General features: G+C 37.7%; 1 protein-coding gene across 4 annotated transcripts in view; it reads right to left on the reverse strand.

Moving 5' to 3' along the window:
- Positions 1–3562: 3562 nt before the first annotated feature.
- Positions 3563–16138, reverse strand: part of LOC129741244 (pleckstrin homology domain-containing family G member 5) — a 335012-nt gene continuing 322436 nt past the window's right edge. For 3 of the 4 annotated variants that reach the window (XM_055732958.1, XM_055732960.1, XM_055732956.1), the window contains 5 exons: positions 15855–16106; positions 15706–15777; positions 10955–11553; positions 4721–4840; positions 3563–4643 (listed from right to left, as the gene is read on the reverse strand). In XM_055732958.1, the coding sequence (XP_055588933.1) occupies positions 4364–4643; positions 4721–4840; positions 10955–11553; positions 15706–15777; positions 15855–16106 (1323 nt within the window). In that variant the 3' untranslated portion in view covers positions 3563–4363. The remainder of the gene's footprint in view (positions 4644–4720; positions 4841–10954; positions 11554–15705; positions 15778–15854; positions 16107–16138) is intronic. The other variant, XM_055732957.1, reaches the window with a different exon arrangement.

The following is a 16138-nucleotide window of genomic DNA, read 5'->3' on the forward strand; positions in this document are numbered from 1 at the left end:
ATTTACCAAATTTTAAAGTCGAACTGTTTTAATTTTTAGGAATGTTTAAATAATATGGTCTATGTTTTTCTATTCAGAATTTTTAGTGTTTTAAAAACATAAACTTTTAATTTTTTTTTCCTTATTAAAAATTCATATTGATTTTTGTTTCAAATTTAAAACGCTACAGCGGTTTTTTTTCAATCAACCCAGTTAAAAATGAAGAAAAGAATCTTATTTAAACATACATATTAACGCGCCAGCACTAAATTTTACTTCGGAAGTCCGGACTTTCGACTTGCGAAAGACTTCCGACAAAGGAAAGTGAAGTACTAGATTTTCGGAAGTCTGTGTTTTGTTGCCTGTTCTCTAACGAGGATTGTAAACTTTTTATTAAAATTCACAATACATAAAGGTCCAGCGTCGATTGATCGACGCATAGGGCTGAGATAACAGATCTCCACTGCTGACGACATTAAGATGAATAATTTATTACAATTATTATTTTCCTAACAATTAATTATGGTTCATTTTTTTCCAGATACGGCATTAGTTTTAGAATTCAATTTTTTTTTTAATCTGTGTCTTGAGAATATTTATTTCAAATTTAAAAACTATACTGCTAACAATTATATTTGAAGCAAATTTTTAGTTCAGAATAAAATACATGTAGAGGACTTCCAATCATCATCATCATCACGGTCATCATTATCGTTGCAACGATTCCAATGATAAGCCAGCCAACTTCCTAGAACAATACTCTAATGTTCTTACTCTCGAGAAATGTGATAGAATTGAAGCTCTGTGCACCAATCTGATTGCTATAGTTTTTAGTAAAACTGACCACCAACCACACAACGACTTTTATTTGTAGTCCGATCGCTACATACAATAAGAAAATATCATTGATCTGAAACTTTCAATGTGATTTTTTTGGAAGATTTATTAATCAGTAAAATTTAATATTTTTGAGTTTGTGTGATAACTCTGAGTAAGAAAATGATGTTAGAAATCATTTTTTTATGATTAGATTTAATTGAAGATTTTATTTTTATTTAATATGATTATTTATGTGGTTTTGACTTTCTTTTCTGTCAAAACCACATCAACAAAAACCAGTCGAAATCTGAACAACATAAAATGATTATTTATTTTCGGAAAACCATGCTTTTATATTTTAGTTCTAGGACTAATGAAAGAGCCAGTTCAGTACCAAAATAGGAGCAGTAGGTTCAAAGCACTTCATAATGTGTTAAGTCCGAACAAAAATTAAAATCGAAAAATGGACAAAGATGCTGCATTGGTTAAGGGGCTTAATCATAAAATATAAACTAAAAAAAAAAAGAAATTTTGTCTTCATTAATTTCTTAGGTCCTCACACTATTCCCCTTTCATCTTTTCCTTCAAACTTAACCATTTGATAGGGTTTCTAGCATTTTTTCAGTGTTCAAGTTTTAAATAGGGCCTCAAATAGCCTTCTATGGACTAGATTTTTCAGAAAGTTCCTTAAAAAGCCTTTTTTGTGACTAGTCAATCCCATCCATTCAGTATAAAAGTTACAAATTAGCTCTCAAATAGCCTTCCATGGACTTGAAGTTGCAAAAAGTTCCTCAAATAGCCTTTTTGTGACATGTCAATCACTTCCATTCAGTATGAAAGCTACAAATTGGGTCTCAAATAGCCGTATATGGTCTTGAAGTTCCAAAAAGTTCCTTAAGTAGCCTTTTTTGTGAAATGTAAATCGCATCCATTCAGTATGAAAGTTACAAATTGGGTCCCAAATAGCCTTCTATGGACTTGAAATTCCAAAAAGTTCCTCAAATAGCCTGTTTGTGTCATGTCCGCCATTTCATGAATATAAAATGTGAACGAACATCACAAAAAATTTGTATAATTTTATGCTTAATAGCTACAAACATGAAATTCCAGCAGTGGAGATCTTTTATCTCAGCCCTATGCGTCGGTCAATCGGCGCCGGACCCTTAGGTAGGTAGGTAGGTAAAAATTTACCTCAAAATACCACAAAAACTACACCAAAACTATAAATTTACTAAGGAAAAAATTGCACTCTCACATAAATCAACCTGCTGCTTCTAAACGCTTTGATTACCGTCAACTGGGGTAACATTCAACAATTTTCAACTTCAAAGGCTTCTAGAAAATTTATGTTCACAGTTAATCGTATCCTTTATGCATCAAAAGTTTTAAGGACGCTGGGGCATCAAATTGGCGTAGTTAAAAAAATTACTGGTTTCCTCAGTTATTTTGAATTTTCTAAAAACATGTGATTTTCACACTCCTTAGAAAATGGGGTAACTTGCAACAAACTTTGTTTTTAATGAAAAATCTTATGAACACGTACGAAAATTCATAGTTTTTAATATATTAGCGATGCCTTAAAGACAATTACGCATGACAACACCAATTGCAGTAGTTTTTGGGTCTGTAAAAACAAATTTTCACATTTTTTTCTGAAAATAAGGATGCTGCATACATTTAGGGGTTGAATAATACTACGAAAAATTCTACAAGCTGAAATCATAAAAATAAATGTTTGGATGAATAAAATTTAAAAACGAGATTTACAAGGTATTTCTTTGATTTGCATTTTGTTGCATTTAACCCCAGACACCTGACTGAATTTTAAAAATATTCATTTAAAAAAATTGGGTGATTGATCGAAAAATATTTTTACACCAACAATGTTGGTATAACATGAGGAAACCTGTAAAAAGTTTGTAGGTAATTTTATCAAGCCGATCCGTCATACTGGGAAAAGTTTTTTTCGGCATCAAAAAATGTTAAAATTTGTACATTTATTGCTCGATTTTTCAAATTTTACATAAAAATAAAAAAACTTAAGACAACTAGCTTAAGATGCGAGAAATTATGTCATCATCATTTTGTTATCATTCAAAGATAACTTTATTACAATACATTAAATTAAAAATTGATTCAATGTAGTGTTATATAAATGTTGCATCGAACCCCGCTGTTGCATGATGCCCCGTTTGACGGTATTTAAGGAAGGGTGTCTGTTTGCGAGATTTAAAAAAAAAATAGATTTTAATATTTTGAAATCACATTTTTACTTACATTTGAAATTTTCGATAACAAACCAAGTTTTTCTAATTTGAAACTTAACCTATTGGTTGACTAAGTTATTGATGATTATGTTGAAAAATGACATGTTGATTAAAGTTACCCCGGTGAACGATGTTACCTCGTTTTACGGTAGATTGTTTGCAGCAATACCAACTATGTATTTGAAACCAAAAAAATATACAGAGTTTGATTATCAAGTTCAATTTGTTAGCTCAGGCAATCCAGTCGTGAGATTTTTTCACAAAAAGTTAACTGAAATTGTGAAATTAAATGTTGATATATGTTTTTTTTCAAAAATGTAAGCCAGAACAGCTTAATTCTTTGAACTTCCACATTCCAGCCTGTTTTAAGTTGAGTCAGTTTTTACTGGGAGGCAAGGTTTATTATATAAAGAATGATATAATCCATGCCGACCTCAGCTTCTAATATTATTATTCTTCTTTGTACATTCTTTTTTGTAAAATAAAATAAACCTCTGTATCGTTTGACCAACAGAATTTGCAAGTTAAAGCATCATTTCCTTACCGATCCATTGCTCGGGGTGAGTTTTCTGTCGTCGGAGGATGGCGGCGGCAAACGTCTAAATAAGCGCGATATTCTAACAACAGCCTACATTCTTATGCTTAAATCCTCTGGCAGCTCCCCTGTTCTGCCACTAGAAGCGTTTCTTGCTTTGGAAAACATTATGTTTTGTATAAATATATTACATAGTTTGACTCGGTCGTTTGATGCGATCTGGGAACCGAGGATCAAGACTACTCCAAATAGTATCCATTTGATCGCAGCTTTCCTTTCTCTTGTACTCTACTGTAGCACTCCGCTTAAAGTACCAGTTTGTTTCTGTACCTTTGCTTAAACTTGCTTGCTCTAATTTTTTGTCACAGCATCGTTTTGTTACTTTTTTCAATGTTCAGCATGCTTTAAGATTGATTAAAATACTGAGGAGTTAAAATCGATATTCGATATTAATAGTTTTATTTGTTTTTTTTTTGTTGCAATAGTCTGAAAGACCCAAAATCAACATGTAAGTACTCTATTGGTCTACCTCTCTAAGCTACTGTAGTACGGTTAAAAATCTGATTATTGTTTTATTTGTTTGGGATCAAACATATTTGATTCTGATATCTATGCTGACAAAAACAAATACATTCGCCCCGTATAGGTCACGACGAATGGGTCCACCTCAACTAGGCTGAGGTGGGGAATATAAATGCTATTTCTTCCGGTAGGCCACCAGGTAAAACATGTCCTACCTTCGGCTGGAGGGCAGAAGCTTATACTAGGTGGCCTCCCCACTGGGCGTATTCGGATCGGTTCCACTGCTGGGGCTCGGACTCTGCTGCTGGAAGCTGTTCTTGCGCTTGATGAAGGCCACATTCGGCGAGCTGCCCGGCGTTGGGGATGTTTGCAGACACTGCTGGTGCTGACCCAGGGTAGCCGAATTGAAGCTCGGCTGCTGGGACAGAATGAAGCTCTGCTGAGAGGGCACATTGCGGGTCTTTAGCAACGGTGGGTTCTTGATCGACGAAGAGAAGGCAAATCCCCTGCGAAGCGTCGCTCTAAAAACAATTGAAAATATTAATGTGCTTGAGATATCTTGGACTAGGTTTGGATGTGCAGCTAGAAGGGGACAAACCTCGTGGGCGATGGCGGTGGGTAGGATATTCCTCGTTGACTAGGGGACAAAAGGACCATACCGGAGTGGGAACTACCTCCTGAAGGTCCCGGAACGGACAGGGTATTGCTGTAAATAACACTAAATTTACGATGTGAACGGTTACTCTACTTTTTTTTTTATCTACATATTTGCTAAATTCAATATAACATTTTAAACGCAGTCAAATTATATTCCCCAAAATATATTTTCAAACAAATTAAAAGTAAAAAGTGCAATTTCTATAAATTCAAAGAAAATGGACTAAGGAAAGGAACCTCAGCGAAACATGTCAAGAAAAATATATTTGCACAGAGTTACTGGTCCATATCGTATTTACGAGGCTTTCCAGATTTCTTTATATTTTAAATCAATGAGGTAATATCTGGGAGTCGAAGAAAATAGGTGAGGGTACGATTTTATAGAACTTTGAACAGTTTATGGGAGCAGTATGTTTTCCGTCCTTAAACTTTTGACTAAAGTTATAACGAAATGGAAAAACGAAATGAATGATTCATCCAGGTTTTCAAATGACTTTTGTTCGGAAGCTATGATCCGGAAAACGCCTAAAAATCAACGAAACGCGCGCTGCCAAATGCATAGGGTAAATGATCTTGAGCGGAACTAAATTGACCAATTCGACGCAACCCGGAACAGTTGATCAAGCGGTATAGATAGGGGTTTTACCCAAACGATTTTCTTAGTTCAGCGAATAGATTTTGGTTTCTGCTTTCTAATTATGATTTATGAAATTTTTTAGAATAAATCTTTATAACTCTAGAGCTGTTTTACTGAAGAAAGAATTCTGATCTTGAGCGAAGCTTTACTGATCTTGAGTGGAACTATTTTGTACCATCAAAATATCTAATAGCACTCAATCCTATTCTTTGTGTAATTGTGAAAACTTGAATTAAATGCCATCTTTAAAGAATTTCAAGTTAAAAAATAATGTTATGATGTAACAGAAATTTAACCTTCCAAGTGCTTCCAAAGTTTTTCGCAAAATATCCGTTCGAATTTATTTCTTACTTCGAGAAAGATATCCAATTTCAACTCTAAGATTGAGTTTTTTTTAGTATATTTGAATGTGCGCGTTTAGGGTCATGTTGACCCGAACAACTTTTTAAGGCAACGGAAAAGTCAGTACCGTCGTGCGGGATGAGTATGAGTCAAAAATTATGGTGTATGAATTGTTTTTTTTAATAGCTATTGTAATTTAGCTTATTTAAAAAATATAAGAAAGCAGATTTGTTCGTAAATAGTATACATTCAACTGCACAAAATTTTGTTGAAAAACATAATTTTTTGAAAAAGTTACAAGTCAAAGAAAATTGGCCCATTCTCATCCCTCGTTTAGTGTTGAGAAAATCCTTGAAGGTATCGTAATTTTTTTCAGTCAAGTTCGGCGCAAACGGAAATTTGTCTTAGCAGGGGTTCCTCGCTTGTTGGAATGATACCAATTTTTTAAGATCCGGATTCAAGTTTTCTTTATAATTTTCCTTAAGACTTTTCATCAAGGTCTCTAACAGTGCTGCGAAATGTAACTTCTTCACAGTTGTTGCTGAAGACATGCTTTTTTTAAATAAATCCGAAGTGCTTATCTCCAATTTCACTTCATTCAACGAAAAAAGCAACGACTAAGGCTGCATAATATGTGTTGAGTTCGGAGGGAGACATATCAAAGAAATTTTGTGTAGTTCGCACAATTTTAGAAGTCGTGTAGAATAATGCGAACTAACGTTATCTCCGATTGCTGCACATCCAAGCAACCAAAATTTCGGATAACATTCCTCTATCAGGTTTGATCAGCTTAATCGAGTTTGCTAATATAGGTTCTTTTCAGCTTAATTTTTAGGTTGTTAAACGAACTTTAAAGTTGACAAAAAGTTCGCATAAATCGCCAAACAACATCTAACCAGCTTCAAAATCCACTTTATAAGCAGCATAAAAAATCGAAAAAAATACTCTTTCGCTCCTTCAATTGCCTTCTCAAAGTCCGCAATTTGATTCATGTTAATCAACCATATTTGTTACTCACTCACATTACATTTAAAAAACATGTTCTTACAGAGCCTTGAATCCGAGCTCACTGCGTGAAAGTCGAGATCCATACGTGCTGCTCTATATGAACATCATGAGTAGACAACGATTTTACTCGATGTGATGATTTTCTTTAAAACGACTTTCAGGTTCTTAATTTCTACTTAATTTCCACTTTGAAGTTGTTTAAAAGTTCTTCCGGAACTAAATGTGTGCTTCACATTGTTGTTTCCCAAGGAACAATGTGTTTATTTATGCAAACACGAGTTGAAGTTCGAAAAAAGTAGATTTAAGCCTTTAAATCTACTTCAAACTTTCTATATGGCGAAGAAAAAAACTACAAAAAGACTTGCAACCTTTGAGATAGCTACTTGATTTTGAAAAAAAATGAGAAGTACGTAATAAGTAGATTGTTTTTCTTCGTACAAGCTTTAAAGTTCCCAAAAAGTAGAAACAGAAACCAAAACAGTACTTTAAAGCTTGTTTTGAGTATTGGCTGAACTTGATAAAGAATGAAGTTCCATGGACCTCGAAAAAGCATTTTGAACTGCAAAAAAGTTCAACAGAACTTTTGTACAGCTATATATGAACTTATTAGTTCGTTTCTTAAGTGATATTCGAACTTTTGGTTGCTTGGGCAACAATATATTAAATAATTTTTTTTTATTTGGAGCTCAAAAAGTAGTTTCGAGGCCTCGAAACCTCGATCTTTTTTCACCCCATTTTCACCCCATTTTCACCCCATTTGTACATTTTGGACACTGCTTCAAAAATTGGAATAACTTCTAACATATTCAACCAATTTGTAGAAGAAACACTGATTCTGGCTAAGCAGATCCTAATGAACGTATTTATCAGGAAAAGAACCATGAAATTTGCTGGTGTTAGTTCACACAAGACAAATTTGTGGAATATAGTTTGTTTGTCATAATGACACTGAATTTAGACGATTTTTAGAATTAAAACAGAATATTTATGAGACGAAATATATGAAGCAGAAGAAGATATTATATGCCGGCTATCATATGTAGAAATTTGAAAACGATATCTCTGATACTAATGAAGCTATTTCAAAAACAAAAAAAATCATTTTGGCCCTCGCACCTCGCAGTCACCTCGCACGATGGTAATACAAAAGTATGCTTTAAATTACAGATTTTCTAAAACGAACTGTACATTATATATAAATTCCAGTTTCACGATAAAATTGTTTTAAATTTCTAAATTATGGAAAATTAGGTATTTAGCTCAGTTGATAAAACAATTATTTCCTAAACCAATTTCCATGAGTTCGAGCTCGGAGGAAAACATCGACCACAATTAAATTGGATAGGTTTTCAATACCAGGCTACCAATTGAATCGTTATCTTATATATAAAACTGGAGGCGTTTTCTTTTTAACACCATCCTGTTTAACGAGACACCTCTAACTGTTGGAGTTGCGTCCCACACCATGCGAATCTTCTCTGGTTTTTTGGGGTTTACTACAACCAGGGTTGGCATCAGTCATCGTCATTAGTCAAATGACTGTGACTGTTGAGCCTCTTGGTCCGTCAAACTCAATTGACTGTTCCTTATTCGCCAGTCACTTCGTTTTCCTGTCACTCATTCCCTAGTCATTTGAAGCTAAAAGAATTTCCTAGTCAAGCAATCGCATTCAAACGACCGACGACGAAAAAGAAACGCATTTATCATAATTGTTACTTCTGCCAGCAAGCCGAAGACGAAAAAGAAGCGCATTTATTATTATTGTTGCTCCTGCCAGCAAGCCCGTTTTCAGTTTTTTATTGCTATTCTTGCTCTCTGCCAGCAAGTCGTTCAATTAGTTGTACCTGCCGTGCTGCAGCCGATCGAAGTGTGAAGAGCTTTGCCAGTCACTCTCAGGAGAAATTTGACCATGTGTAGGAGCTTCGCCAGTCGCATGACGGAGAAATGTTGATTGTTGTCGTGCTCTATCCACCGGTCGTTTGATGAAACAAAACTAGTCGGGTCAAGCGTGACGGGCGTGTTTACCTACCCTGACTACAACGCCGAGCGTTAGGTACCAGGTTTTCCGAGGATCTGAGTTTCGGATTTCATTTTCGGTAGCGAGACAGGTATATCCTTTCATCTGGTATTCTTCTATTTTCTTAAATAGTAACGCTTTCCATCATCTTTGGGTTTCGTTTCAGCTTACGTTCTAAACACTCGAAACGTTTTCCCGCCATAAAACGGCTGTCAGGGAACTCATAATAATCGGACTTCCAAAGTAAGGCAGATTGGAATCGATCACCTTGGCGAATTGTGTGCTCTTCAAGAAAATCATCATACACCGCGTAAGATGACAACTTTGAAAGACAACGCACTATCTCCAGTGACACCCAATGATGAAGTTTCCAACTGCGTGGGGTGCAATCGCCTTGATTCGGTCGGGGACATAATGCAGTGCGACGTATGCGATGATTGGTGGCATCTAACCTATGCAGGAATTTTGTTTCGATTGAAAAGTGATGTAAAAGTTGTAAATAAGATTCCTAAATGTTCTGAATGAATTTGAGGATACTTTTAGCATCTGTTTGGGTTGGAAATGTGGTGAATATATTGCTACAAGTTTTGTAATCAATTTGAAAACCATCTGTTGAGTTTCGCCCTTGGTCCTGTCCGAAACGCCTCCCAGCGCTCGGCATTCACAGTGGTGCTGGTTAAGCTACAGCTGAAGCAATTGGAGGAAAACCGTCTCTTAGAGCTAAAGGCTCTACAGATAAAGACATCTACAGACGGAAGCAATCGATACCCAGAAGTGACCGGTCGATGCGAAGTACAAACTTTTGCAATCCACTGTCAACGATGTGGATGAGTCGTCAGCTTACGACTGATTGGTTGGAAAGCATATTTGATACTGTTGAAACTCCCGAACGTGCTGCAACTATTCCAACGGTCCCTACAGGCCAGCTGAACGGTCCAACAAGTTTTAACATACATACGACGTGTTCAAACCAACCTGGTTCAACTTTGCTCACAACCAGTGGCCGGAGCATCAGTGATGCTCATCTACCGACCTGGTTGGTCGTTCCGGATTCAGCATCTACCCAAATTTTTCCCGCTGTTTCGGAAGCAACTTGTGTCAACGGATATAACATTTTATGAAACTACGCGATAAATTGATATTTTGATGGAAAACTCGTTACGAAAACCGGAATAATGCTTTTTTTTGTTTTACTACCATTTTAGTCATTAAGAATCAGTTCATAACGGTCAAGGGTTACATTAATTAACGTTCAAAGTCAGCATAGATTGGGGAAATTTCCGGCAGAAAAAAAAGTGTATGTTTTTCAAGCTCCTAAAAGTATTATTCGATTTCATAAATTTTGACAAAGCTTGTATGAAAAAAAAATCATGGAAAAGTGTTTTTTCAACACTTCGACAAGATTTATAAATAATCATTCCCTAGATCTTAGGAAAAGTAAATAGTTCCAGTCAAGATTAGATTTCGGCGAATTCCACTCAAGATCATTTACCCTATCTAAAATTCTTAAAGTTGCTATTCTACCCAATTTTACTCTACTACTGCTTCTAGTAAGGGGCCGTTCAGATACCACCTGGACAAAAAAAATAGATTTTCGACCCCCTCCTCCCCCTCCGTGGACAAGCGTGGACATTTGGCCAACCCCTATCCCCCTCCCCGGATGTCCACGTGGACAGATTTGGAAAAGTTTTTATTTTAAATACCTATAATTTGACAGTCAGAAAACACCACTTTTTGCATTTTTGTTATAAAAATGGCTGATTTTGTAGAACCGAATAAGAATTTACTTATATCAGTAAATTAAATTTAAACTTGTTAGTTATCATATTTATCACTTGCTTTTAAGAAGCTACTTTTTGTTTAAACTTAAACTGGAAAGGTATGCCATTTTAAGATTTTGATTTAAACATCTGAATATTAATTCACCTTTAGAAAATATTTTGAAAAGTAAATTTGTCCACGTGGACATGACCCAAACCCCTACCCCCCTCTCCGTGGACAAGCATGGACAATTCCTCCCCCTAAGTTGTCCACGTGGTATGTGAACGGCCCCTAAAGGTCTATATAAACATTTTTAAAGAGCTGAAAGTAGAGGACTCTGTGCCTGTACTCAAATTTAGCTACAAACCAGTTCAAACTTTCAACCCAAACCGTTGAGTTACCATACTTACCTATTTTGGATCGAGTTCAGGTTCAGATTTGGCATACTCTGGCCCAACCCACTGAAAGGTTGCACCGTCAGCGAATTGGACGACGTATGCATCGTCGTGACAGTGGATTTCATTTTCCTCTGGCCTGCGGCACCAAATTTTCCCGGTATCACGGGACCTGCCGTGGCTCCTCCTTCATCACTCGATAACGAATTGGTTTTTTCAAAGTCCACCGAAACCTGTTTCGACTCGTTCAAATCCACCGATCCGCTATGACTGTTGTTCAAACTGCTAACTCTGCTTCCGATCGAACTGTTCAGCGGTGACTTTCGGATGCTGAGATTGTCGTTGGTGATGTTAATATTGCTGTTGTTGTTGCTGCCGATGCTGCTGATATTTATCAGATTGCTGTACTGCCGGAAATCAGTCATGGCTCCATGCTTGAGCCGGGAGAAGATATGTTTGGCTTTCGTAATCGAGTCGTACCAATTCTGGGCTTTGGAACACTGTAGCGTAAAGGCGGCCACCACCATGGACAGATCATTCAGATAACAGCAGTAAAGCGTCTGTTCCTTCAGCTGAACGACCAGTCGATCCGTCATATACGGCTGGCGAACCACCTGAAATTTAGAACATTCCTTTATTCGAATTTCATCTTCGGTGTTTTCCGACGTAGATTTAATCACCGTCCTTAACGTGTAAATTCAAAAATTTCTCTGCTTTTCGAAAGGTATAATTCGAGCTATGATTCGAGTCTTTAAAACTACTTGAATATTTTTTTTTCTTTTGAGAGACTACTGATTTTACGTGGAACTTTTAGTGAAATATAATTCATCGGTTTTGATTAACCTTTTTTATTTTGAGAGAACTGTAGAATGCAAAAGTATAACTTGTTTCCATAAACAATAGGCGATGGGCGCGCTCGCAATCCCGGTATACGATTTCTCGTGTGTTAAACAGAGAAAGCTATAAAGGGTGATACGGTCAAAATTTGGTCAATATCAACTTGACGTATTTATTTCAATTTTGCATTTAAAAACCTGAACACTCCTCATTTTGAAGGTGTGTGTGTGTGTGTGTGTGTGTGTGTGTGTGTGTGTGTGTGTATGTGTGTGTGTGTGTGTGTGTGTGTGTATGTGTGTGTGTGTGTGTGTGTGTGTGTGTGTGTGTAGTGTGTGTGTGTGTGTGTGTGTGTGTGTGTGTGTGTGTGTGTGTGTGTGTGTGTGTGTTTGTGTGTGTGTGTGTGTGTGTGTGTGTGTGTGTGTGTGTGTGTGTGTGTGTGTGTGTGTGTGTGTGTGTGTGTGTGTGTGTGTGTGTGTGTGTGTGTGTGTGTGTGTGTGTGTGTGTGTGTGTGTGTGTGTGTATGTGTGTGTGTGTGTGTGTGTGTGTGTGTGTGTGTGTGTGTGTGTGTGTTTGTGTGTGTGTGTGTGTGTGTGTGTGTGTGTGTGTGTGTGTGTGTGTGTGTGTGTGTGTGTGTGTGTGTGTGTGTGTGTGTGTGTGTGTGTGTGTGTGTGTGTGTGTGTGTGTGTGTGTGTGTGTGTGTGTGTGTGTGTGTGTGTGTGTGTGTGTGTGTGTGTGTGTGTGTGTGTGTGTGTGTGTGTGTGTGTGTGTGTGTGTGTGTGTGTGTGTGTGTGTGTGTGTGTGTGTGTGTGGGTATGTGTGTGTGTAGAATGTTGCTCCTAAAGCATGGATCACTACAAATCTAGACGCACTATTCATTTTACCATAGTGCTCCTAGTTGTCGGATCTAGAATGTTTTGGCAGCACTTTGTAGAGGAATGTTTCTTCTACCAGTGCTGAAAATTTCATTACGATTCGTTTTGTTTCGAAAAAGTTACACGTGATGGAAGCCGCGAGATGAAAATAAATTTTGAACCACCACGTCAAAAACCCGACGTGGTCGGGTTCAAAAATCGGGAAATAGTTAAAAATGGTCAAATCAACCGTATGTAGCGTTCTCAAACGGGTCTGTGAGATGCGTACTATAGATCGGCAGGTTCATACCAAGCGTCATAGTGGAATTAATGATCGGAAACTGCATTTGAAGGTGTTGAGAACGATCAAGGAAAACACAGGGTAGTCGGACTATGACATTGCCAAGAAATTCAACGCCGACCGGTGCACCATCAGCAGAATTCGTCTACGCGAAGGAATACGATCCTATCGGACCAGTAAGCAACCAAACCGGACATAGAAGCAGAATTTAGTAGCCAAAGGACGTGCCCGCAAGTTATACAAGAAGATTCCAACGAAGTTCGACGGATGCATCCTCATGGATGACGAAACGTACGTGAAGATGGATTTTTGGCAGCTTTCTGGCCAAAAATTATGTAAAGCCACTGCAGTGGTGCACTGCACTGGTCATGGTGATGTCCCCGGCAACTTCAAATTCGTTTTTGCTGATAAGTTTGCAAGAAAGTGTTTGATCTGGCAAGGTATTTGCAGCTGCGGACGAAAAATTCCGGTTTTTTGTGAAAAACAAGACCATGGACTCCGAAATTTACAAGGAGGAATGCCTGAAAAACTTTTTTTTCGTACATTAGATCTCACAAAGCACTAGTTAAGTTTTCGCCAGATTTGGCAAGCTGCCACTACAGCTAGGAGGTTCTACAGTGGTATTGGGCCAACGGGTGGATTTTGTCGAAAAGGACATCAACCCACCCAACTGCCCTCAATTCCGCTCTATCGAAAAATTTTGGGCAATTGTCAAGCAGAAGATGAAGAAGAATGGTAGGACGACTCGGGATGCAACAGAGATGAAGAGATTGTGGAACAAAATGGCCGCTGAGGTCAGCGAATAGGGTGTTCAAACTATAATGAGTGATACTCAACGAAAAGTTCGAAAATTCATCAAAACAACATCGGAATAATTTTTTTATTATTTTTTCTTTAAAGTGCAATAAAAACCCTACATTTCAAGTACAAAACTTTTTTATTTCGTTTACATAGCTCCGAGATAGACCTGTTTTAATGCGTCCAGATTTGTAGTGATCCATGCTTTATTTTGATTTTGGAATTCACTCTTCAGTTGTCAAAATGCCGTCCAAGGAAGAAAAGCAGCGTATCAAAATTTTGCTTGCGCATCGCGAAAATCCGAGCTACTCACACGCAAAGCTGGCAAAATCGCTAAAAGTTGTCAAATCAACCGTTACAAATGTAATTAAAGTGTTAGGGGAACGTTTGTCGACAGCCAGGAAGTCTGGATCGGGGGGAAATCGAAAACCGGAAGCCGCTGAGACGACAAAGAGAGTTGCCGGTAGTTTCAAGCGAAACCCTAACCTCTTTCTCCGAGATGCCGCAAATAAGCTGGGTGTATCGTCTACATTCGTGCATCGAGCCAGAATACGAGCCGGACTATCGACTTACAAGAAGGTAGTGACTCCAAATCGCGATGATAAACTAAATACGACGGCCAAAGCGCGATCCCGGAGGCTGTACACGACGATGCTGACGAAGTTTGGCTGCGTGGTAATGGACGACGAAACCTTCGTCATAGCCGACTACAAGCAGCTTCCGAGACAGGAGTTTTATACGGCAAAAGGAAGGGGAAAGGTAGCAGATATTTTCAAGCACATGAAACTGTCAAAGTCCGCGAAGAAATATCTGGTTTGGCAAGTCATCTGTACCTGTGGCTTGAAAAGCAGCATTTTCATAGCTTCCTAGACTGTCAGGTATCAGAATGGGGGTAGGCTTAATAGCGGCACGTTATCCAAACATACGGGAAAATTGTGCCTATATGGTGGTTCCCAAGGACAAGAACCCTCCCAACACGCTAGAGCTCCGCCCAATTGAGAAATACTGGGCTATTGTCAAGCGGAATCTTCAGAAGACCAAAAAAACTGCTAAGGACGAGCAGCAGTTCAAGGCAAACTGGCTTTCTGCGGCGAAGAAGGTGGACAAGGTGGCTGTACAAAATCTGATGGCAGGGGTTAAGCGTAAGGCCCGGCAATTCGGATTTGGAAAAGCGGAAGCCTAACTAAATATTTTTCCGGAATTTATACTAATTAAACTTGAAACAGAAATTAAATTAGATTTTTTAAATAAACGATTTCACCGATTTTCACGCGTATTCCCTAGACCAAATTTTGACCGTATCACCCTTTACAGTTATTTAAATAATGACACGTCATTGGGATTTCGGGCTTGCACAATACGCTAATTTTCAATTGTCTTTATAATTATCTTAAGGTTGCCAGATTGCCCGGTTTAATACGGGTTTGCCCGGATATTAAATACAAATTTTGGAAACAGTCCGACCTGGCATGGCCCGGATTTCATTGTAAATGCCCGGATTTGACCCAGATTATTCACTTTATTTTGCGAATAAAAAAAACATTGTGTTTTTTTTATTTCTTCTTCCGAAATGAAATTTTTTGAGCAATTTTAAAATTTAAACATGAAAAGATTGTTGTAACCTAAAATTTTGTTTAAAATCTGCCGATGAGTTTTGATGAAGCAATTATTCTTTAATTTTTTTCTTGATTATTGATGAGTAATTTCAGTCAAAAATCGGTCGAATATTACTCGTATTTTTGGTCGTCAATTGAAATCAAATGCCCGGACTCTGACAGGTTTTTATATAAAAATGCCCGGATTTTTCCGGCCCGGATATGTGTTGGAATAATTCTGGAAACTTTAAATTATCTACTTGCTAACAAAATCAATAGTTGAAAATCCGTTCAAATAGCTTATTACGGTAATTTCCAGCTGCGTACTAGTTTTAAAATATTCATCAAGTCACAGTAAAAGTACATTAGATGTTTATGTCTTACCTTCAAGTTCTCGTGTTTGTTCTTTTTACACACTAGAAGAAAATCGGTAAGCAAAAAGCAGTGAACATCCATCTAAAAAATAAAAAAACAAACAATTTATTTCAAAGGCTGGGAACAGGTTGATTGCATTCCAAACTCGTCTTCGTTACCTTTCCGAAACTATCCTTAAATTTAAGATCGCCCTCCAGAAACAACTTCCGGCCCTCGTTCGTTCCCAGCATCGGCAAACACAGATCGAACATCCCGCTGTACTGTTTCACCATTTTCTCCAGATTTTCGTTGTTCGAATCGACGACATCGTATGAGTCTATCCGCGCGTTGATGCCCTTGAGCCGTTCGTTTTCCTGCCGGGTGGTCAGGTGGGTGTTTACTCCGGCCACGAACTCTTCCACGGAATGAATCTGTTGGTTGATATGAGCAAAACAAAATATAT

This window comes from Uranotaenia lowii, chromosome 2 (assembly GCF_029784155.1).
Source record: "Uranotaenia lowii strain MFRU-FL chromosome 2, ASM2978415v1, whole genome shotgun sequence".
Classification (NCBI taxonomy): domain Eukaryota; kingdom Metazoa; phylum Arthropoda; class Insecta; order Diptera; family Culicidae; genus Uranotaenia; species Uranotaenia lowii.